This window comes from Sander lucioperca, chromosome 14, assembly GCF_008315115.2.
Source record: "Sander lucioperca isolate FBNREF2018 chromosome 14, SLUC_FBN_1.2, whole genome shotgun sequence".
Taxonomy (NCBI): Eukaryota; Metazoa; Chordata; class Actinopteri; order Perciformes; family Percidae; genus Sander; species Sander lucioperca.
In genome coordinates, this window is record NC_050186.1 from 28,813,045 (window position 1) to 28,834,729 (window position 21,685).

The 21,685-nt window shown below is 40.6% G+C and overlaps 2 protein-coding genes across 7 annotated transcripts in view; one reads left to right on the forward strand and one right to left on the reverse strand.

Moving 5' to 3' along the window:
• Nucleotides 1-4,844, reverse strand: part of LOC116034708 (WD repeat-containing protein 7) — a 169,372-nt gene extending 164,528 nt beyond the window's left edge. For all 4 annotated transcript variants that reach the window (XR_004101187.2, XM_031277389.2, XM_031277390.2 and 1 more), the window contains exons 1-4: nt 4,642-4,844; nt 3,060-3,231; nt 2,613-2,719; nt 1,152-1,230 (exon numbers count right to left, since the gene is read on the reverse strand). Coding sequence is in view for 3 of the 4 variants with exons in the window: in XM_031277389.2 (XP_031133249.1) it covers nt 1,152-1,230; nt 2,613-2,719; nt 3,060-3,218 (345 nt within the window). In the remaining variant the exon portion in view is untranslated. The remainder of the gene's footprint in view (nt 1-1,151; nt 1,231-2,612; nt 2,720-3,059; nt 3,232-4,641) is intronic.
• A 1,147-nt stretch (nt 4,845-5,991) lies between these two features.
• On the forward strand, nt 5,992-21,216 carry taf1c (TATA-box binding protein associated factor, RNA polymerase I subunit C). 3 transcript variants are annotated; one of them, XR_004101215.2, is made up of 16 exons: nt 5,992-6,469; nt 7,609-7,720; nt 8,154-8,203; nt 10,267-10,362; nt 10,870-10,937; nt 11,021-11,271; nt 11,454-11,585; nt 12,349-12,466; nt 12,620-12,691; nt 12,818-12,953; nt 14,445-14,573; nt 16,287-16,482; nt 16,602-16,739; nt 17,402-18,822; nt 19,956-20,200; nt 20,239-21,216. XR_004101215.2 is itself a non-coding variant. In XM_031277576.2 (15 exons), the coding sequence occupies exons 1-15, from the start codon at nt 6,353-6,355 to the stop codon at nt 20,142-20,144; spliced, it is 3,225 nt and encodes a 1,074-aa protein (XP_031133436.1). In that variant the 5' UTR covers nt 5,992-6,352; the 3' UTR covers nt 20,145-21,216. The 3 variants fall into 3 exon arrangements, 2 of the variants coding, with proteins under 2 accessions (XP_031133436.1, XP_035847624.1); XM_031277576.2 differs by having other exon boundaries at nt 19,956-21,216; XM_035991731.1 differs by lacking the exons at nt 5,992-6,469; nt 7,609-7,720; nt 8,154-8,203; nt 10,870-10,937 and having other exon boundaries at nt 19,956-21,216.
• Nucleotides 21,217-21,685: the final 469 nt, after the last annotated feature.

Consider the following 21,685-nt stretch of genomic DNA (forward strand, 5'->3'; position numbering starts at 1 on the left):
CCTGTGCTGCTAAGCCCGTGCATTAAAACGGTTGAAACGGGTGGCAGCAGCAACAACAACAACTGTGCATTGAGGGAGTTAATCAGCTGAGTGATAGGCGATAGCAGAGGTAAAAGTCTGTCAAGCCAATACATTTTGAAAGGGAAATTGCCAATGGGAAAACACCAAGACTCAAGTCATTACACTCTCTCAAACCAATGGTGGAACTTCCTCACTCAGTGACTCAACGACAGAATTACGAGTTCTTAGGGCTGGTACCTGCGGTCCAGCCCAAAACTAATAAACAAAATCTTAATTTGGTTATATAATTGTAAATTATGGTGCTGTTAGATTGGTGCTAGACTGCCCGTTAATACAGGTGCGTGCAGCAGGCAGGAGAGAAAATTGTTTTTTAACTGCAGTGAAAACTTTGTTTTTCAAAGCTATAGTGCATAGTTTATGTCTCCCCCATGAGGAATTCTAAGTAATGACAACAATTCTGTCGGTGCATCCACATGACATAAGCCTTCTGTGATCGCGCTTCACCCCCACCCCTCCTCCACACAGTTGCTAGTAGCCAAGGAGGACACAGAGGATTAAAAAAAATCATGATGAACTTTACAGAAGAAGTAATTTTCTTTACTTGAGTTTCTGCATAAGAAAGTCGCCGGACGATACCAATTTCTTATTTATTATAAAAACGTTACGAACTAAAGCTTTAAAAGGCTTAACGCCAACAAATATAGAAGCAGAATATTTATATTATATTATATAAAAAACATGTTTTTAGAATTTGGAAATGATTACATCTATGTTTATTTTTCAATAAATGGAGTTTTGGACTTTACAATACTCTGGAATAATTGGGAATGTTTGGATCACACAAGTCGGAAACAGTCCTACGCAGCCACCACTGGAATCCCACTGGAATCTAATTCTACAAAACGCGTAATACTAATAATATTAGTGTATTCTAATATTTATCTGCAACTGTGCAGAATTACCGAACAGAATGAATACACATGCAATAAAAAAAAAAGCTGCACCGCCACCGAATAATGATTTAGAACTTGAATGTCAATGTTATGAATCAAGCTTCAAACTATTCAGTACAGCCCTATTGAATACCAACTTTTATTTGAAAATATAGGGTGTGCAAATATGTGTCTTACCTGTATGCCAGTGTGAGCACAGGCCAGCTTGGTGAACTCAATACAGCGTCCATCGTTCACATCCCATAAACACATCTCTCTGGAAACATGACCAAACTTAAGTTAGACATAAATGAGTAGGAATTAAACTTTCATCCAGGGGTTTATATCTAGAAATTGAGTATCATCTATTATATTTGATTGAGTCTCGCATTGCCAGACCTTCCTCCCTAGTGCTGCGGAGGAGGGTCTGGCTAGTCTACACAGCATTCCAGGATGGGAGAAAAACGTGCTCTGGTTTATTGGCATTTCTTTAAACCAATCACAATCGTCATGGGCGGTGCTAAGCTCCGCACAGAGCCATGGTGCCTCTGCAAAATAGCCTCGGTAAGAAACTTGTTTTGGTGGAACGTGTATTTTCAAAAGTTGTTTTACTCGTGCGAGAGAAAACTCAGATTGGAAAGATAGTCTAGCTAGCTGTCTGGATTTGACTGCAGAGATCTGAGGAGCAGTTACATGGTTACATAATCCTCATAAAATCGACCAGAGTTTAAAATTCCAATACAAAGATAGCGGAAGGAAACGGACATCAGTCGAAAAAGACATGCATCCGGCGGAATTTCCGGCGGGACCAGAGCAATCCCGGAAGTGGAATGTTGTGGATATAGACTATGTATATGGTAACTGACAATTACATTAAGCAAAGTTAAATAGATATGCTTTAAATACAATATTCTTTTAAAAGTTGATTTTTGAGTTTATTCCTTTTAACAGTGATAACAATTACAATGGTATGTATAGAGCACATTTAAACAAGAACAAATGTTGGCCAAAATACTTTACAGAGACTCTTCATTCAATACTCTCCTTCTTAATTGATCGGTTCGAGTTTTTTTTAAATGAAACAGTACAAATTCTTTGATTACAGCTTCTTAAATGTGAATATATTCTAGTTTACTCACCCTCTATGACAGTTAACTGAAAATATTTGAGTTGTGGGCAAAACAAGACATTTGAGGACGTCATATTGGGCTTTGGGAAAAACATATTTTTTTTACCATTTTCTAACATTTTATCGACCAAGCAAGTAATGCATTGATCCAGAAAATAATGGAAAGATTAAATCGACAATGAACATAATCGTTAGTTGCAGCCCTTTAGCAGATAATGCCTCAAGTGTCTTAGTCATTTTTGTCAAGACAAATGACCAAACATGAAAAACCCAAGCCGTTAACGGTTCCTCATATGAGAAAAACAGTACGCCCAAAGTACTGAAATATTTTATTATTATGTCTGTATTCAAATCATAAGTCAGTATTCTGAGGATAACATGTTAATTGCATTGTTTTTCTGAAGCCTCTGTTCAGAAACTAGCCTTTTTTTGCAACGTAAATTAAATTACAAGTTATTCCGTTGTATCAGCAAGAAATCACCATCTATATTAAACTACTAACAGAGTGTGCATGATAAAAATGTACTCACCCGCTCTCTGATGCACTGACGATGTACTGTTTGTCACTACATGCACTGGCTTTAGACAGACAGGTAATGGAGGCTGTATGGCCAAACAACATGGCCCTGGGACAAATCTGAGCAAAATGAAAAGAAGAACAGGGGGTTTTAATAAAACAATGAGTAGTAAAGCAGAGTAAATAAGTGGTGAGTGACTGTGTTTGTCACTCACCACTTATTTACACAACCACTATCATCATCACCATCATCATTGCCACCACCTTCACACTCATCAGCAGACCCAAATGGAATCTGAAGACTTTTTACAGATTTCAGCAGTGATCCAGAATGAAAATTGTTTTTTCTTCTTGGGGTGGAGATGTGTTAACATTCTGAGTTTTATTTTATTTTTTATTTGTTTAAAATCTGCGGGAAATTCTGCGTCCGCAGATTCCGTGTGGCCCTGTTCATCAGTACCTCCAGCTCAGGTGTCATGTCCCAGAGACAGATCTGTCCGTCATGGCAGCCGGTGATGATGGTGCTAAAGTCGTCCATCACCAGCAGACTGCTGATGCAGTGGGTGGGAGCCGTGCGGCCCCACAGCACTATGGGCAGAACCAGGTTGTTCCCCGACATTATGCTGATGTGTCTGGAAGGAGAGAGGGACAATTAAAAAGAGAAACATATAGGGAGAATGTCTTTGACTGATCCAGTCATTTTAATACTGGATAATACTTTATCACAGTAATGAACAATCCTGCAAATTCAATATTGCCATAACACAGACCTGCTCATTGATTTTCAATATGACCATCTGCAGTGGGCATACATACTTTGGTGGTTCTCACAGTATGTATTATGCGTCACTTAACCCTACTGTAGAGGCTAATGTTACTAAAGATTTGGGTAGGGACTGCACCACATGGGTCTTGCACCACCCTAGAAGGAGTATCAGTAATGTTTTGTATGTATAAATCAGGGAGGCCTCTCAGATCCTGTAACAGTTTTCTCAAATTGTAGGACAAAAAACATTTTGTGAGGCAGATTTTGAATGTTATGATCCGAGCCATTGGAGCTCAGTAAGTTCAACCTGCCTTTGGGAGCTGCTGATCCAGTTCTACACTGCAATCATCTAGTCTGTTCTCTGCACATCCATCACTGCCTGGTTTGGATTAGCCACCACACAGAATAGGAATGAAGGAGTATGCATCTGTTTTTTCACCTTCTTGTATGTAGCCTGTATAATAGTTCTTTGTAATGTTGTACATATCTTTGTTCAGCTTAGCGGTCTATTGTTAGCTGTGTGTACCACTGAGAGCAAGGAAAACCGGAGTCAGACCCCTAGTATGTGTACACATACTTGGCCAATAAAGCGGTCATGACATGCTAAATATGCTAAATACATAGCATGCTGTTGTTGCTGTAGCGTGCTAATATGCTCACGTTTAGCATGTTGACACATTATTATGTGTACAGACAATATAGTTAGATGCTGACATAACATTACGTCCAGTTCACACAATCATTAGGACTTGTCAAATCAGTTAATGTTAGTCGTGTCATTTAACGTTATATCTCCAGTCAGACACGAATCCAATGTCGAGTCACGAGTCACTGTCCTGTCACGAAGACAAGGAAATAAACAGCAGTGACCTTTTGACAGTAATGAACAACAAACAGTACACACTTTTACATCAAAACATCAACAGTTTGTGTTTTTGCACTAAATTTGAATAACATTAATTAACCTTGACGTTTCATGTAGGTTTGCAGGAGGTCTGCAAGCTGTGCAGCAGGCAGCCTCGTTTGGGGAGTAAAGGGTTATACATTTACATCACAGTGAGATGCAGAGCACTCCCTAACACCTGGGAGAAGGTCAGCAGCAGAAAATTATGCAGATATTTTAACTTAAAGCTACGTGAGAGGACATGTTTGTGCAGTGAGCTATGTGGTGCTTACGCTATGCTAACGCTAAACCATAACTGCAATGTCGCGACATTCGGGTTAGCTACGCGAATAACTGAATTAAAACACAATGTTGAAAACTGTATATACGTACCACTAAAAGTCCTACTGGAACATTTCCTTTTAATGGAAGGCTTATCGACGAACGTTTCCCTCCGTCGCAAATAAAAATAGAAATTATCCTGCTTTTCGTCTTGTTTTTAGCTGCTCGTCTCACCGAGAAGCCGACTGTTTCGGTCAGCTGATCACCTGACAACTGAGAGTCACATCCGGTCTCATGTTTTCAAAGTAAAAGGTTAAAACCAGGGGCACGTGCACGTTGCTGCAGTTTCCAGGTTGGACGCAAGAAGATCCAAAATGAAAACAGATATCCACTATTGGAGTTATTCTCTTTCAAATATCTAGAACGTTCATTTTGGATAGGAAGAATGAAGTTGTGGATATCTGAAATTAGAAGCCCAAAACACAAGAATGGCAAAAGTGATGTCATTTCTCCTAGTAAGAAGGTTGTAGATATCTGAAATAACAATTGTGGATAGGAAGAATATAATTGTGTATATCTGAAATGTTTGGTTTTTTTACTAGGAAGAATTGAATTACATATTGGCAATGTACATCCTGGGAGCTTCTTCCCGGGAGTCCTTATGCTTTCTTGCCTCGCAGATTTCTTTGGATTGTGGTGGCACCTGGATTGTTTTTTGTAGCTGCTGCTGTGGTCCTGCTCGATGCCCTGCTACGCCCTGCATTGCTACTTCTATTATTTCTAGTCATAGTTCTATTATCTTTATTGTTACTATAATTGCCACTGCACGTCATGCCAACTGCTATATTATTATGAAATCATACTTCTGTATCTGTGTCGCTGTTTCCCAACCGACAGCAGCAGAGAGCCTGGTTCTGTCTGAGGTTTCTACATGTTTAAAGGAAGATTTTCCTTGCCACTATTGCACTAAATGCTTGCTCTTGGGGGGAATTGTTGGAATTGTTGGGTCTCTGTAAATCTGTGTCCTGATAACTTATGTTGTGATTTGACAGTATAAATAAAATTGAATTGAAAATGCGCTGTTGTCACTAGATAGTGGAGTGTGCTGTTTTGGTTTACGCTGGTTGAGGTTACGGAGCCTCCCGTTTTTTTTACTACATGAGTTAGTACGCATTAGCTCAGAGGGCTAACTTGGCTTGTTTACACCATTGACATATATAAAAGGGTTACACCTACTCTTTTTACTAAAACAACCTGCGCATTTACCTTTCAAAATAAAAGCCAAAATTATTACGTTTTTAAAGTCTTGTTTATTAATACACTTATTTTGTTCGTTTGTTGTTATCTTACATGGTTTGCCATCTTATACGTATTATTAGTTGTATTGTTTTGTCATTCATCTCTTTGCCACTTTTCAGTAATAATAAAAGGTGGTAAAAAGAAATCAGACCAACCGGAAGTCTTATTGTTGATGTTGCTCATACCCCGATTGACTGTCGTTTTCTGGTTGTGAGTCTGCACGTGTTCGGTGATACACTGAGGGTTTTGGACAATTCTGCCACAGTTTTGTACCTTACCGGACTGTTCTGTTTCCTTTGACATGTACAACTTGTTGTTCGAGGTTCTGAACGCGTGTCCTGAGGATTAGAAGAGGAGAAACGTGATTATTCGTGCCATCTGTCCGGGGAGCTAGCGTTAGCTAAGCCGCAGAACAACATGTTCAGACATGTTCCCATACACACTGAGAGAGTAAAGAAACGACGACACAAACATTATTAGAAAACTGGAGAGTTATTTTAATTGGATTAGTTTGACAATTTAAATGGATTACCAGTTCCCACAGCAGCTTTTTCCTTCGTTTTACAACTGCGCACCGCCGGACTCGGTCCTGAAACACTGCGCTGGAAACTGGGGCTGCTACGACCGAGTCAGACCTCAGGTGGGTGGTTAGCTGTTAGCTCAATGCTACTGACTAATATTAATAAAGCAGTAAATCTTTTTTACAAACCATATCTATGAATATACACAATATTTACAATATTTATATATATACACAATAGACAATATTTACACCTATATTTATAAAGGTCTCAAAATTGAGGTTCTATTTGCTGTAAAAAAAAAAAACTAAACCCAAACTTAATCTGAAATTATTATTGTTTGAATTATTTATTTTTATCCAGAGAAGAGCTAATTAATAGTTTCGTATTTTATTGGATAAACGGATAATGTTACTTTTTACAAATAAATATTAACAGAAAAACGTATTTGTATTCAGCCATCACCACTATCAACGGATAGTTAACAAGATGTAATACTAGTTTTGCAACAAGTAAGGAAATGTATGAATAAATCACGACACATGTTTATTAGAGGATACAAATCATAAAACTATGATAAAAAAACTGTGTCGTTGGTCACGTCACCAGTTCTGGAAGCCCATTTCTGCCAGGAAAAGAAAGCAAATGAATGTAAAGATATGCATACAAATAAAAATACTTGTGGTAAATCAAAATTATGAGATATTGAGTCAAAACTTGGACTTACCCTTTTATATTACACCTAACTTTTAGTGTGTGTGTGTGTGTGTGTGTGTGTGTGTGTGTGTGTGTGTGTGTCAGAATCAGAAAAGGGTTTATTGCCAAGTAAGTAACACTTATCAAGGAATTTGCCTTGGTGGTTGTTGGCCCATACATAAACAAACAAGTGTGTGTGTGTGTGTGTGTGTGTGTATATATATGTGTAGCAATGGGCTCTACTCATTATACACACAAAAACTAGACACATCAGTCTAGGTTAGTTTTTTTTTAAAATACAGTGTAAAGAAAATTCAGGTGTGTCTTTCTGATTCTGAAAAAAGTCAAGGCTCCGGAATATTGCTGATTATTAACAAATTTATATTTAAACACCAACATTATGTACTTTAAATATTTTCTGCTGTGGGGATGTTTCTCTGTTTTGAATGCAGCCTAATCTTTTGGGTATTTGGACTGTTAGTAGGACTGGATTGAAAGGTTGAAAATGTCATCTGTACTGTCACACTTTATTCTTTTTTGTTTTTTTGGTATGCGGTTTCAGGGCACCTCTGGTCCTCTCTCCAGCTGGACATTCACATCCAGGCATCAGGTCAGAGGGGAGACGTGGCGTCACACTGAGCCGATACCAATTCCCCTCCTGTCTCCTAAAAAGTGTAAGTATCTGACAGCCGGTTTTGTGTCACTGTAGGTCATTCAGGTCTCAAACAACAGTCCCTGTTCCCCCTCCAGTTCAGATCTGGAGCACTGAGGCAGGTCTGAGACTCTACATTTAATACCTGATATGTGTAGTATGTGGTATTTTAAGTTAAGGTGAAGAACTGGAGGACTGCCAACATATTTCAGGGTTAAGAAATAAATGACAAATGAAACAGTGAGATAACACAAAATTTAGTTCTGCAGTTTTTTTTCTGTATTCATTATCTCTCTCTCTCTCTCTCTCAATAAGATAAATGTCAAACAGGTTTATACAGGATATAAACATCTTAAAACCTGTTTGACATTTATCTTATTGAGAGAGAGAGAGAGAGAGAGAGAGATGTATAATATGTATATGTGTGTGTAAATATTTGTAAACATTTCTTTCAGCTTTCCTTTGGCCTTCTACGCCCCCAGATCCGCTGGACTTCACAAAACATGTGAGTGTGACAGTTCAACACATAACAAACCCTTGTCTCAGATAGATGACACAGGATCAACACAGGCTAAAGAGTATGATAGAAAAAAATGCAAACACAGGCCCGGCTTTACAGAAGAAGTGGTTTATGTAACGCAACATCAAACTATATCACATTTTAACACTATTGTCTCATCCCATATCTTGTTTGAAAATGTATCCATACACCTTAAAAAGTCAATATACCACCTAGCCCTAAGTAGGCCCGTCAGTTTCATAATGAACCGAAAATATTTTTACACCGGCTGTAGGTCGACTTGGAAAGGCTTGGGGTGAGGGTGATGGCATAAAGAAGTTAAGAGGTGCTAGATTATTTTCACTATATGTGTATTATTAACATGATGACAATATTTAACTTTTAAATATCACTGTTATCGTCAATACCAGTAAACCTGACACCCCTAATACAAAGAATACTTTTCTTTTACATTTTCGTCCGGATGTCCCTCACCTTCCGCTTTCTTTGTGTTGGCATTCTAAACTCCGGTCGAGTCGGGAAACATCCTCCGAGCTAGAACCGACAATCAAATTATATTTATCTTTTTTTATTTTTATTAATCTCATCACACACTCGACAGCCATTTTAATTCCAGAGCTCACCTCCCTACGTGCGCATGTTAGACCAAAACAAGTTCTTTACCAAGGCTATTTTGCAGAGGCTCGTACTTGCGTCCAGTGCATAGATATGTCAATAAACCAGCCAGACCTTCCTCCGCAGTGCTGTGGAGGTAGGTCTGGCAATGTGAGACTTAGGTTTATCTTAATGTGGAAAATATGTAAATATGCAATGTTACATTTAATGCACAGTATGGCTCATAACTTAATAAATGGAATGAATAGTAATCCAAACAAATCAGATTTATAATTAACAGAATTGGTTTAAACTAGGGCTGTCAAACGATACAAAAATTTTAAATCGCGATTAATCGCATGTTTTATCACATGATTAAAATTCTATTATTTTGCATTTCAGAACTGTTTTTAAGTACATATTAACAATGGAAAGCAATTCTTACCAGTGTATCTTGACTGGGAATCAAATGAATGCAAGGAAAGTTACTTTATGAACTTGATTTTAAGATTTGTATTTGTTTATTTATTTACTGTAAACAAAAGAAAAATGTGTGAATCTGTCATTATTGTACAATTCCTCCAAGTACCTAACTAAAAATCTAAAAATCCCTATCCTTACCAGAGTCAAGCAGTAACTTCTAAATTATTTGGATTACTCACTGACGTCCAGTGATCACCGGTTAATGAGACAGCGTTTGCCCTTTGCAGCAGTTCCAGTTGGGCTGCTTTCTCCGTGTCGTACAGCCTCCGTACAGGCTGTGTATGCGTGAAACTGCTGTCCCCCTCGACGGCACTGTATAAGACGGGTCAGAACATGCCAACCGTAGTACGTCTTTAAGACCCGAGTCTTCTACAATGCTGACAGGTCTGTAGTTAGTTTCCACCCATTTAGCAAGAGCTGTAGTAATTTTTTGGGATGTGGTTTCATCAACAGGTCGGCGAGTAGCACTCTCCAAAATAGTGCTTTGCCTGAGCCCACTAGCATCAACCTGAGTCACGTTAATTAGCTCGTAGGTGGTGGCTCAAGCTTGACGTGCTTCAGTGATATTTTAATTCGGCTTTACACAATGTGCATATGGCTTTCGACTTGTCTAATGAGCTGTCCAGGAGTTTTTGAAAATAAAAAGCGCCATTGTGTTTTCTGCTGTCTTTCTCCATCATGCCTGCAGCAGCAGGATGTGTTACGAGGAAGTATGGCAGCTTGATGACAAGTAAAGGTGCGGCAAAGGGTCAAAATAGTTGCCGAGAAGCCGAGTGAAGTGTAAAATAAATTAATAAATGGCGGCATGCGATTAATGCGATTTAAAAAAAGAAAATCGCATTAATCGCATGTTAAATCATTAATGCTGACAGCCCTAGTTTAAACCCAACCGTGCTTGCAGCCTCAGATCTTGTTGTCTTTTGCCTTTTTTGTTCTGTGTTTTGAGGTTTTTTAACAGGTTTTGTATTTAGATGCAGAACTTCTTCATGGACCACTGCCTGGATGCCTTCGGGTGCATGAGTGAAATTCTGAGCGAAAATTTCAACTTTAAACAAGGACAGAGAGAGGTGAGATTCACAAGAATAGGCTTCTCTTGACAATTTCTTTATTTGTCTGAAAACTGGTTAGACAAAAAATATACAATTTACAGACCTCAGTTTGGGCTCTGGAAGCATTCTGATTGTATAGAATGAAATATGAAAAGACAAAAATAGTATTAAGATGCTTGCCAGCCCTTTGATCTCCAGTTGTTCCGTTGCCTTATCTGTAACTGGGCTTTTTCTGAATATATAAAGCATTGATTCAGACTTTAACCAATTTCCCCTAATTTCACCCACAGGTTTATTGATCACTAATCATTTAAATCTAAATTAAACAAAACACAAGTTAAATATTTCCATCATGGGTCTCACTATAAAGTGCTAGTGGCTTCTCCACCTGTCGTTATTTAACAAGTGTTAACAAATAATAAACAATAATAAATAAACAATAATTTAACAAATATTATTATTTTTATTATTAGAATATTAACAACTATTATTTAAAATGTATGTGTCTTTAATTTTTGTATGCAGAGATATCGCAGGGATTCAGTCCACATGTGGAAGGTGAAAAATGTCCTTGACATGCTGAAGTATAAAATGTGAGTGGACCGGACTGATCAGTGAATACCTCTGGTTGTCTGATTGGTGTTTTATTTTTCGTCATGTTGTATCGTTTGCACAGATGCGCTCAGTCCTATTCCTCCAGATCTCTGGACACGTACAGCGCCCTGCTGTCGGACGTGGTGCCCTCCATCCCTCCTGAGCTGCTGGGTTCTCTGCTGTACGAGGAGCTGACAGAGCAGAGAGACCGCATGCTGTTCTCTGAAGGAGCCACAGGGGGCGCTCTGGCTTTTGTCCCCTATTCACAGAGCGGCAGCAGCTCTCAGCGTGGCTGTCTCCTCTACCCTGGAAACCGGGGATTGGACTGCCTCAGTATCCTGCCGATAAGATCAAATACTGACATTTTAAAACAATTATTTAAAACCCAGTAGGTTTTTTTTAACCTACATTTGTTTTTTATATAAAACAGTAATGGCTTAGGTAGATTTGAAGCAGAGTGGTGTTTTTCCTACTTTGTGTTTCTGCTGCCTCTGGTTCTTAACACAGTACCTCAGACTTCCATAGAGTGGAGCTGCAGCACCACAAAGGAAGTTCTTCCTGTGTGGACGTCAGCAGCAGTGACCCGTTCAGCTTCCAGCTGAAAGGCCCTATCAGACAGATCAGCTCCGCCTCCCTGTTAAACGACTGTAAGAACGAGAAAGTATTTTTAAAAGTCTTCAGCAGGGTTTTTTTTTTCTGGGGTTTTAGAGCGCTTAAGTGCAAATGGCGTCAAACACTGATTTGCATATTGGTGACATCACGCAATTATTTTCATAAAGCTTAGTGGTTGTTGGATGCAGCAAGGGAGAGAACACTAAAGCAAAACTTGCAAGCTAGTCTATATCGACAACGTTTCATTTCCAGGATTGTTCAGGTGTCGCTGGAAATTACGCCGGATGTCCCTAATTTTTGGCCGGATGTCCCTCACCTTCCGCTTTCTTTGTGTTATAAGCACTATGGTTAACTGCTCCTCAGATATCTGCAGATTGATTGAGTTTAAAGAAATGCCAATAAACCAGAGCACTTTTCTTTTTTTTTCCATTCCGGTATGTTGTGTGGACTAGCCAGACCCTCCTCTGCAGCGCTGTGGAGGAAGGTCTGGCCATTAAAGACTACTACCAAGCAAGACATGGGATCTTTACTTGGGCTTGAGGAGATTTAGCATTTATTCACCAACTGATAAACTGTACACACACTATGTTCACAGCTATAACTTTACTGCTAACTTCAAACACATCGACACACACCTCTCTTTCTCTTTTTCTCTCTCTCTCTTCACTGCACATTTGCTAAATTGTGGGCTACGCCTACGCCGTATAATGGCAGGGAAAACCCTGATCAGGTGTGTGATGGAAAGGAAACTTTTGTAATCAAAGTGTGCAGACATTTTAACATGTTTGTTGTTTGCAGGTTGTGTTGCAGTGCGGTCGGATCACCTGTGCGGAGTTTGGAGGTTCAGCGAAAGAAATGAACCTCGTCTGCTGCAAGTTGTCAACACCAGAGAGGTCGCAACCTGCATCAACGTCAGGTGAGTAATCATCAGGGAGGAGCAACACTGCTGCAAGATGGTAATTCAATTCCCCCTGCATCCTTGATGGTCAGTGACAGGAAGTGTCTGAGTTCTTAAAATGTCCCACCTAGGTAAAGGGGTAAAGTAACATCTTGTCTGCTGTGTTGTCAGTCCTCATGTTTTAGGTGAAGTTCTAGTGGCAAGTGAAAGCGGAGCAGCAAACCTGTGGACTGTTGGCAGAGGGTGAGAACGTTTTTTTTTTTATTTAGACAGGAAAGTGTTTACTCATTCTTACAAACGCAGGTCTTATGTGTTTCAAGTCCAATCATAAGTCAAACTTAAAATTAAAGTGACACTCTGTCCTGTCAGGATGCAGAAGATTCGGGAAGAAGACAGTAACCTGTACTTCAACGCTAAGTCGTCATGGCGATGGTGTGAGTTCTCCGCCCACCCAAGGGTGATGCTGTACGCAGACAGGACGGGGGTAGAGCTCACAGACATTAGGGTGAGACAAGAGATTGGGTGGTTGTCTCAGTGTTTTTTCCCTATCCAGTGTGGACAACACGGAGTTAAGTTATTGTTAGTCTTTTCCCAAAGAACACAGTGTAGATTAACAACATGGGAGTCATCTCTTTCACAACAATGACCAGGTTCGGACCAGGGTTATCTGACCTGTGTTCCACCCTTCTTTTGTCAATTTAAACCAAGCCAGTCAACACAGGTTAATCCAATTCAGATACTACCTGGGTCACAACCCGAGAGCAATTCCCTTACATGCTGGAAATAGGTAGGGGGGTTACACGTCATATTTAGTGAAAAGCTAGTGTGTTTGCACACTCCATTCCATGTACACCACCAGAACTAGTATTTTGTACTTGAATTCCTCATTGTGCAGTATATTAGTACATCACAATTATAAACACAGTTAACTTCAACATTAAAAACATATTGAACTGGTTGGTCTTTAATATTATGATACATCATTTCAAACGTAACTTTTCAACATCAAAATAATAACCTTTAGCAGACTGGGTTCGGAGGGTTTAATATGGCAGTAGCTACAGTATGTTAAAGGTCCAATATGTAATATATTTACTGTAATAAAATCAAAAATGACCCCAATGCGTCATCAGATATTAAGGAAACATGCTAAGTTGAAATACTATCTTTTCTGACAACAATGCTAATGCCAGTATTTTCTCCTTTTGAAATTTCCGTTCGGTGACGGAATTTCTGTTTGTGTTTTGGCCTGTGTGTTGGTATCAACTGCCCCGTTTGACAGCCAGGCCGGGTTGCCAGATATACATATACCTGTAAAAATGTAAACCCAGCGTGCTACAGCTGTAACGTTAGTACAGCCATGAAAGCAGCAAACAAACGAACAAGATCAACGGAGATAAATTCTACCCGACCTAAAAAGAACGCCATGTTTCTAACAGTTGCGTGACCAGAGATGTAACAAACCCCGGGTAAATATTGGAGATGTATTTGAAAGATAGAGACAGCTTAGAGCCCAAAAGGACACCGAGTTGGCTAATTTCCTCACGAGAGCATGGGCTTTTATGACCGTCAACATAGCCAGCATCTAGCTACTCTGGCTATGTCTGGCAATGCGAGACTAGCATCTATCTAACGTTGACATTGTGGGACATTACGTTCAACGTTCTTAACATGGTAACCCCCCTGAACTTCGAGTCTGGGGAGGAGGGGCAGGGGAGACGACTCCAATATTTTTAATTGGCACAGCAGTAAACGCTACATATTGCACCTTTAACCTGCTTTTTAAGCACAGAGTAGAATGCAATCTTTTTGTACTATTGAACTCTGGATGTAACATTTAGACAGCAGTATCCAAATTTATTTATGTAATAGTAATGTCGGCGGTGTAAGGGTTAACAACAGTCTGACACTCCGGGCCAATCAGCTAGCCAGGCCACCAGGAATTGTCCAGGCCTGGACTTATTCTTTCCCACCCCTTCCTTTTCTGTCCCTCCAGTTGAGTCCTGTCTCGAATCACACTCTGTTTCGCATCAGCAACACCCCAGAGTGTCGCAGTGGGGAGAGACTTATTCTGTCCAGATATCTGGGAGATGGCCATCCCTTCCAGCACCTCATCACGACTCAGGTACATCAATATTAACACAAATGTACACACAAACATATACCATGTCCAAAATGTGTTTAAACCCACAGAACATTGTTTTAAATTCTAGTAAATATACTTAAGTTCCCAAAGATACCAAATATGTCAGGCTGACGTTAAGGAAAATTCTTCTCTCAAGTTCTTGTTACTAAACATCAGGGTTCTCATGTGTTTGAAGTTCAACTCTGTAGGAGGAAAACAAGGTTTCAAGACGTTAAAGAAAACGACTACTGATATTGCAACATATTGTAGGGTTGACAATTTATGCTTTAACAATATTTCAATCCGGAGAGACTTCGTTACAGATATGCAAAGATGTATTGTACATATGCATAATATAAAATGTACAGAGTCTTTGGGGATTAGACTCCCATCGTTAAAAATATTTTAAAGGGGTAGAGAAGCCAGACATATTCCCCTGATGGAGCCTAGACACTGGTTATGGTGGAGAAAGAACGCGAAGACCGAACGAAGGAGCTGTCTGCCGGAAGGAGGCTCAGGTTGCTGTGGTTGACGATGACCAGAGGTGGAAGGGGAGGAGGAGGAGGTTTTAACGTTTGCCTGAAAAGACAGCTGATAGCAAGAAGAGAAGACATTTAAAGCAGGATGTCATGCTGTGATTGGATCATGAATTTCGTGGCCAGTTCTGGTTGGTTTACTGAAAAGTGAACGCCTCTTAACAGCTGAATAATTTTAAGAAGATATAGTGGTGATTGAAGTTATTTAGAAGTCTTCCTGAAAGAATTTGCGCCGAGCTCCATATCTTCACAATTAGATTTTTGATAAATAATTATCAGTTATGCCAATATAATGACTAAGTGGGTAAAGGCAAATTATAGAACAGCTAGAACAGTCGGGTGAGTAGAGAAAATGACATCGCTTTAACGTAATGCAGCCTTTAAAACCAGAAAAATATAACACTTATGCTATATTACGAAATCCAAAATCTAAGACGATATCTGGTCTTATATCACGATATTGATATAATATCGATATATTGCCCAGCCCTAACTAGAAGATTACTAAAGAATTTTGAAACATAAAATGCACACTTTGAAAAGACTAAATGTAGACTTGTGCCTACAACAGCCTGCTAATGCTTTTGAGGGTTTGCAGTTATGGGTTGGTTTGAACATTTTATCAAATGCACTTCCAGAATTTGCATCCATTCAAATGTAGCTGTTTTTTATGCAATGGCCTTATGGATGGTAATGTTTTTGAGTCCTCCACTTTCGTCCAGACTGCAATATCTTGCCATGAAATTCAGTAGACATTCGTGGTCCCCAGAGGATGAATGATTCTCTGACATTTCCTCTAATGCCACCAGCAGGTCAAAGTTTTCACTTATGCAGGGAAATATTTTCTCATCATCAGCGAATATTAGCATTAGTGTAAATTACAGGGTGATCCTGATGCCTGATTTGATGCAATCAGATGATCCCTTTACAAGAGACAACTCACCACTCTTAAAATACAAAAACACTGATCTCACACGCCAACATTCCACGCAAGCTGTCCAGCTCATACATCCTGCTGGATCATATAACTAAAAACTAAACAGTAAAAACTATCAAATGTAATTTCCCCTTGGGGGATCAATAAAGTATTTCTTATTTTAGCAGTCTGATCTTTTTTTCCAGATTCAGAAAATATTTTTTAAATTCCTCTCTCTGACTGCACCTCTCTCTCTGTCAGTTCTCAGCCTACATCATGGACGAGCGTTTTCCCTGCGTGCCCATGCTCAAGTGGGATCACATGATGCAGTCCCCACCCATGTTTTGTCATGCTGTTCGTGGCTCCACCTCTGGCTCAGCAGTGAGTGGGGCTAAGACCACTAAGGTCCTGCTGGGGTCCCACAACTCTCAGGAAATCACACTGCTGCAGTACTCGGGTCAGTTTCTACAACTTTGTGTATTGGTGCTTTTTGTAATTTCAAGAGTGTCATGGTTCTGTACTAAACATCTGTATAAGTGTGTGTGTGTGTGTGTGTGTGTGTGTGTGTGTTTTCAGGAGGCAGAGCAGAGGCCTGTTCCACCCACGGTCCTCCTCAGGCACTGCTCAGACCCAGAGACAGTCTGAAACACCTTCCTGTCCAGATCCCTCACCGCCTGGACATCGCTACCAGCAGATTGTCCTCACCTGTTGCAGGTGTGTGTGTGTGTGTTGTTACAACACATCAGAAACTTGTGTGTTGCTGCACAGCTGGTTGCCTCACAGGAGTGTGATGGCACACGCACACACACAAACAAAGTGAAAAACACTCATTTAATTTGCTAGTCACTCTTAGTAAAGTCCTTGTTTTTAGAAAAAAAGTTAACATTTCCACTTCCACTTTCAGCTGATCCAAGTCCAAACTGCATGCATGCGTGCGCACTAAAGATTTGGTTATTAAAGAATTGAGACCAATATATGTACTGAGTAGGACATTTTACAGTTGAAAAATGCTCTTTTGCAGACAAATTCTGTCATAGAGACACTATTTTCTAATTTACCTCAGATGTATCTGCTTTTTCTGTTCTGGCTTTTTTGTTACTTATCCATCAAAAAACATACACAAAGCTATTTGTTGATCAACAACTGCTCGAAGCAGTGACTGCACGCAGCACCCCAAATACTGTGGTCATAGTGGTGTCATAACTCCACTGTCAACAAAGTGGTGACTAGCTTGTTACATAACAAGATACAACAGATTCTTTGTATAGTTGACATAATATTCCCAACTCTTACTTTAAAAAAAGATACTCATACAAGTATGATGTGGCTAAACCTCTGTGTTTAGTATGTTATACATTGTTTTGTTATGTTATCAGGTCTAACTTGTATTCAGAAGAGAGGTGGAAGAGAGGCCGGTGGCGAGGAGTGTATCTGTATCCTACAGCTGACGGAGGCGGGAGATATTTTCTACCAGATCCTCGAGCCTGAGCAGCCTGAGCAGCCTGACACCTGTCGACCTCCAGCAGCAGATGATGATCTGCTGCCACAACCAACTCTAAAAGAAGCCACAACTTTAGGGAGAGAACCAGCCAAACCGCTTCAACCACATTCTGAGATGGTTGTATCAGACACATCGAGCGATGAGGGTGTAATCGGACCAACTCAGGGTCCAACTGTGCAGAGGTTTGTGGCTGAAACACCAGAGAGGGAACAACGAGTGCTGAACTCTTACTCTTCCTCTGAGGATTCAGACTCTGGAGGGAAAGGTCAAAACCTGAAGCAGTTGGGGCTGCAGGTCATCGTCAACGATGATCCAGAGCTGGATCAAGTGTGTGGATTGGAAGTAGGTGTGAAAGATGGAAAGGTGGGTAAAGGTACAGCTGATAATACTGAGGAACCCAGCAGTTTGGGTCACGTTGGTCCCTCTGAGTGGCAGACTCCAGTAAAGCTCAGTGACGGCGCTCTCATCACGTGGAAACGTTGGCTCCAGAAATTGATGCATAAGAGTCGTGATAACAAGCCCCGTCCACGCTGCCTACAGCACTTCACAGTCAAAACTGGAGGCCTCCTCCACCTATCTGAAGATGAGAGAGATGAGGCGCAGAGATATTCGACAAAAGCTAAGCCTGTACAGAGCTTGAGGCGTGATCTGAGAGCGTGCATGTCCAAACGCTCGCTGCTGGTTCACAGTGCTGTCTCTGCCTCTCTCGGGGCTCCAGATGTGGTAATGTTGCCAGACCTGGTGGATACAGAAGTCTGGAGAGATCAGATCAGCCAACGTCTGACCCTCTCTTGGCAGGGGGAGGAGGCGTGGCGGGCGTGGTGGGAGGATCAGCTGGGGCTGAACAGGGAGGAGAAGGTGGAGGCTCTGAAGAGGAAAAGGAGGAGGGAGAAGGAGGCGAAGAGAGCCACCGGCCGACGCCTGGAGCTGTCCGGGAGCTTCACCTCGTCTGTCAGCTACCAGTCAGAGCTGGCTGATTTTTCTGATTCAACGGGTTGGTCCTCTGCAGCGAGCCAGGGGGCGTGGTCAGACACGGAAAGTAAGGTGTCCCAGTTGGAGGGCTCTTTGGAGTGCGGGACGCCAAGGGCCTCAACACCTTCCACCATGCAAACTGACACTCCAGCTTACACACCGACCGCCACACCTCAAAGTGTTAAAGATAAACAAGGTGACCAGCAGACTCCCAGCAGCTCCCACACCCTTGCCCTGTCTCAGACACCTGACTCCACACTGGCCAATCAGAGGAGCAACAAACGTCCAGCTGAGGACTACCTCAGCTCTCTGTTTGCACCACAGGTAAGAGTTGTGTTGTGATCAGACACATGCTGGCTAAAATATGTGCGGGAGGGCATGTTGTACCGCTTATCCAGTATATTTATCAAAGCCGCAAGCCCAGGCTTGGTCACCCTGCTGAGGTGCATCAAATCTTTTGCGATGCTTGAGTAGGTACATTTCGGTCAGTGGTCCCTGTCGGGTAATATTTTTGCGTACTTGACACACTGGTGTTCAGCTTTTTAGCTGTGCAACTCTCATACATGGCTTTTAGGTGTTTTTTTAAGTGGTGACACAGGTTAGTAGTGTAACCCAGCGAGGTAGCAACGTTAGCAGGGCAGGTTTTGCACTAGGGCTGCACGATGAGGAAAATATGCGATAAAGTTGCTGAATGTCACGATAACGATATTACTTGCGATAAATAAAGATATTTAATTGTACTCATTTTCTGCCTTTCTGCTGCTTTCGGTATTCTGCTAAAATACAACAAATTGCTTGTTGAATTTATAACAAATAAAACCAACATTCTTTTACTGAACAAATTGAACACTGAATTGAATATAAAAGGCACCACTAAAAAAGAATGACAGTTACACTTTAAAGTGCAGTTTTCTACTGATATCTTCTTTCAAACCAACACAAAAAATCTCTGAGTGTCTTTCGCAATATGTCGCAACCTTTCGCAATGCGTTTTTTGCGCTAGTTGATATTGCGATGACGATAAAAAAATATTGTGCAGCCCTTTTTTGCACAATACCTTGTGCTTGGCAAGTTGATGCTTCCTCTGCAGACTGCTTTACTCTGGCGTGTCACGTGACCAGAGTGTTATCGCAGCTTTTGCAATGGAAAAAATCTAATTTTAACATATTGCGATTTAATTGCAATTAATCGTTCAGCCCTAATTCTTATTAGTTAATTGCCTCAAGCATATAAACCCAGCACCATGGGCCTTTTAAAAGTCCTTTTTTTGGGCATGAACAGGAAGTAAGAGGAGGGATGACATGCAACAAAGGTCTCCAGCAGGAGTCAAACTGGGGACGTTGTGAATACATCATCAGCATCCGAAATCGTAAGGACACAAGGAAGAAAGGCCCTTTGAAAATACAGAATTATGACTTCCCTTTTAAACGTGCAACAACTTTTGTTTGTTTTTCTAGGATGAGCCCTCGCAGCTCCGTAGCTCCCAGTCTGTCCCTCAGAGGAGCCTCAGGATGGATCTGTCCCAGGACACCGCCGTCTGGTCAGGTTTCTCTCAGTCTCAGTCCCTCTCCCAGAGTTCACAGGGTCGGATGGGGCTGTCGCAGGCGTCACAGCCCAAGAAGAAGAAGTCTCGGATGGGATTTTGATTCATTGGTTGGTCTGTCCATCACACGAAGGGGGAGTGAATCGTTTGGAATACATGTTTTCTCCTAATAACTCACCAAAACAAAAGCAAGGGGCTGGAGTAACCGGCCTCAAATTAAAAGGAATGTTTTTCGGATTTCTGTCGTCTTCAGCTGCCTCAGGATTTGTAAAAATGGATTTATAATGGTATGGTATTATTCACTGGGATTGTACGTACATGAATGAACTTAACTGTAAACTGGATCTAATGGAGGAGGATGAACTGAATGGATGATGGAAAAGGAGCCATCACATCGTTGGTGACCCCTGAACATGTCTGCAGACTGGCTGAAGAAAACTGCAACTAATTTGGTAGGACTCTTTGTTGTGTGCGTGTGCGTGTGCGTGTGCTTGCATGCACACGCGCAAAATAATGTAGGAACACTCTAACAGAAGGAAAAAGAAAAACTGACTGGAGGCCCCTGCCTGTTTAAGAGAATATAAAAGCTGAAAAGAACTAAAGTGCCTTAAAATTTGACTTAGTTTTTGTGGCCTTGACCAACTGCCACTTTGCTCGTTTGAAAGCCATGATGCCTCTCTCTCATGGGTGGGCCAAATTCTCTGGGCAGGCAAAGCAGAGAAAGGGGAGGTAACCTTCCACTTTATGACAACATAAGGGGCAAGATTCCAGATTGGCCCATCTGAGCTTTCATTTTCTCAAAGACAGAGCAGGATACCCAGGGCTCGGTTTACACCTATCGCCATTTCTAACCACTGGGGGAACTCATATTAATGTTAAAAAACCTCATAAAGTGAAATTTTCATGCCACCTTTAAAATAGAAATCCTGAAATTCTGCGTCGTTTGACTTTTCTCATTACCAGTGTCTCTCACTCAGTTGTTTTTTTCTTTAGTAAATGAAAGTACACCTCGCTCTTTGTGATAAATTATTTTTATGAAACCTTTTACATCTGCTTCTCTAAACAAAACAGAACAGATTTGAATAAAACCACTTAGTTTTGGGTAGTCATTACAAACCAACAGGACATGATAGCTTTGTCAGTCTTCTCAAAGACAAAGGGCCACATGAAAAAAACTTTCACAAACTTTTAGTTTTGTGAATTTCTCCCCAAGTTTTGATTAAAATTTTTGAAGTCTCACACTTTGCCAAAATACAACATAGCCTAGTAAAAGTGCCAATGTAGGACTACTTTACTTTTTTTATTTTTTTTTTTATTTTTATTCACATATTTTGTTAAATATGTGAATTTTGTGACATAATTGATAAAATTTGTTAAAATATAACTATCAAATTAGCTTCTTTTTTTTAAATGCTGCGACACATTGAATATTTTACTTCACGGACAAAGACCACATCTGTCAACTTATCGATGTGGACACAAAGTAAATTATTCAGAAACACTTACTACCCAATTACTATTTTAATGTGGAGAACTTGGATTTATTTTCTCCTAATGATGGCCCTAATGCTCTGTCATACTAAAAGAAATATCTGCTGGAGGATTTAAACTGCATAGGACACCCTGCCCTGTGAGAGTGCAACA

Excerpts from the sequence above, each read along its gene's own strand:
- taf1c (XM_031277576.2), top strand. The coding sequence starts at position 6,353 with ATGGATTACCAGTTCCCACAGCAGCTTTTTCCTTCGTTTTACAACTGC. Across the intron at positions 7,721-8,153 it reads CCTCCTGTCTCCTAAAAAGT|CTTTCCTTTGGCCTTCTACG; the intron begins GTAAGTATCTGA and ends CATTTCTTTCAG. Across the intron at positions 10,363-10,869 it reads TTAAACAAGGACAGAGAGAG|AGATATCGCAGGGATTCAGT; the intron begins GTGAGATTCACA and ends TTTTGTATGCAG.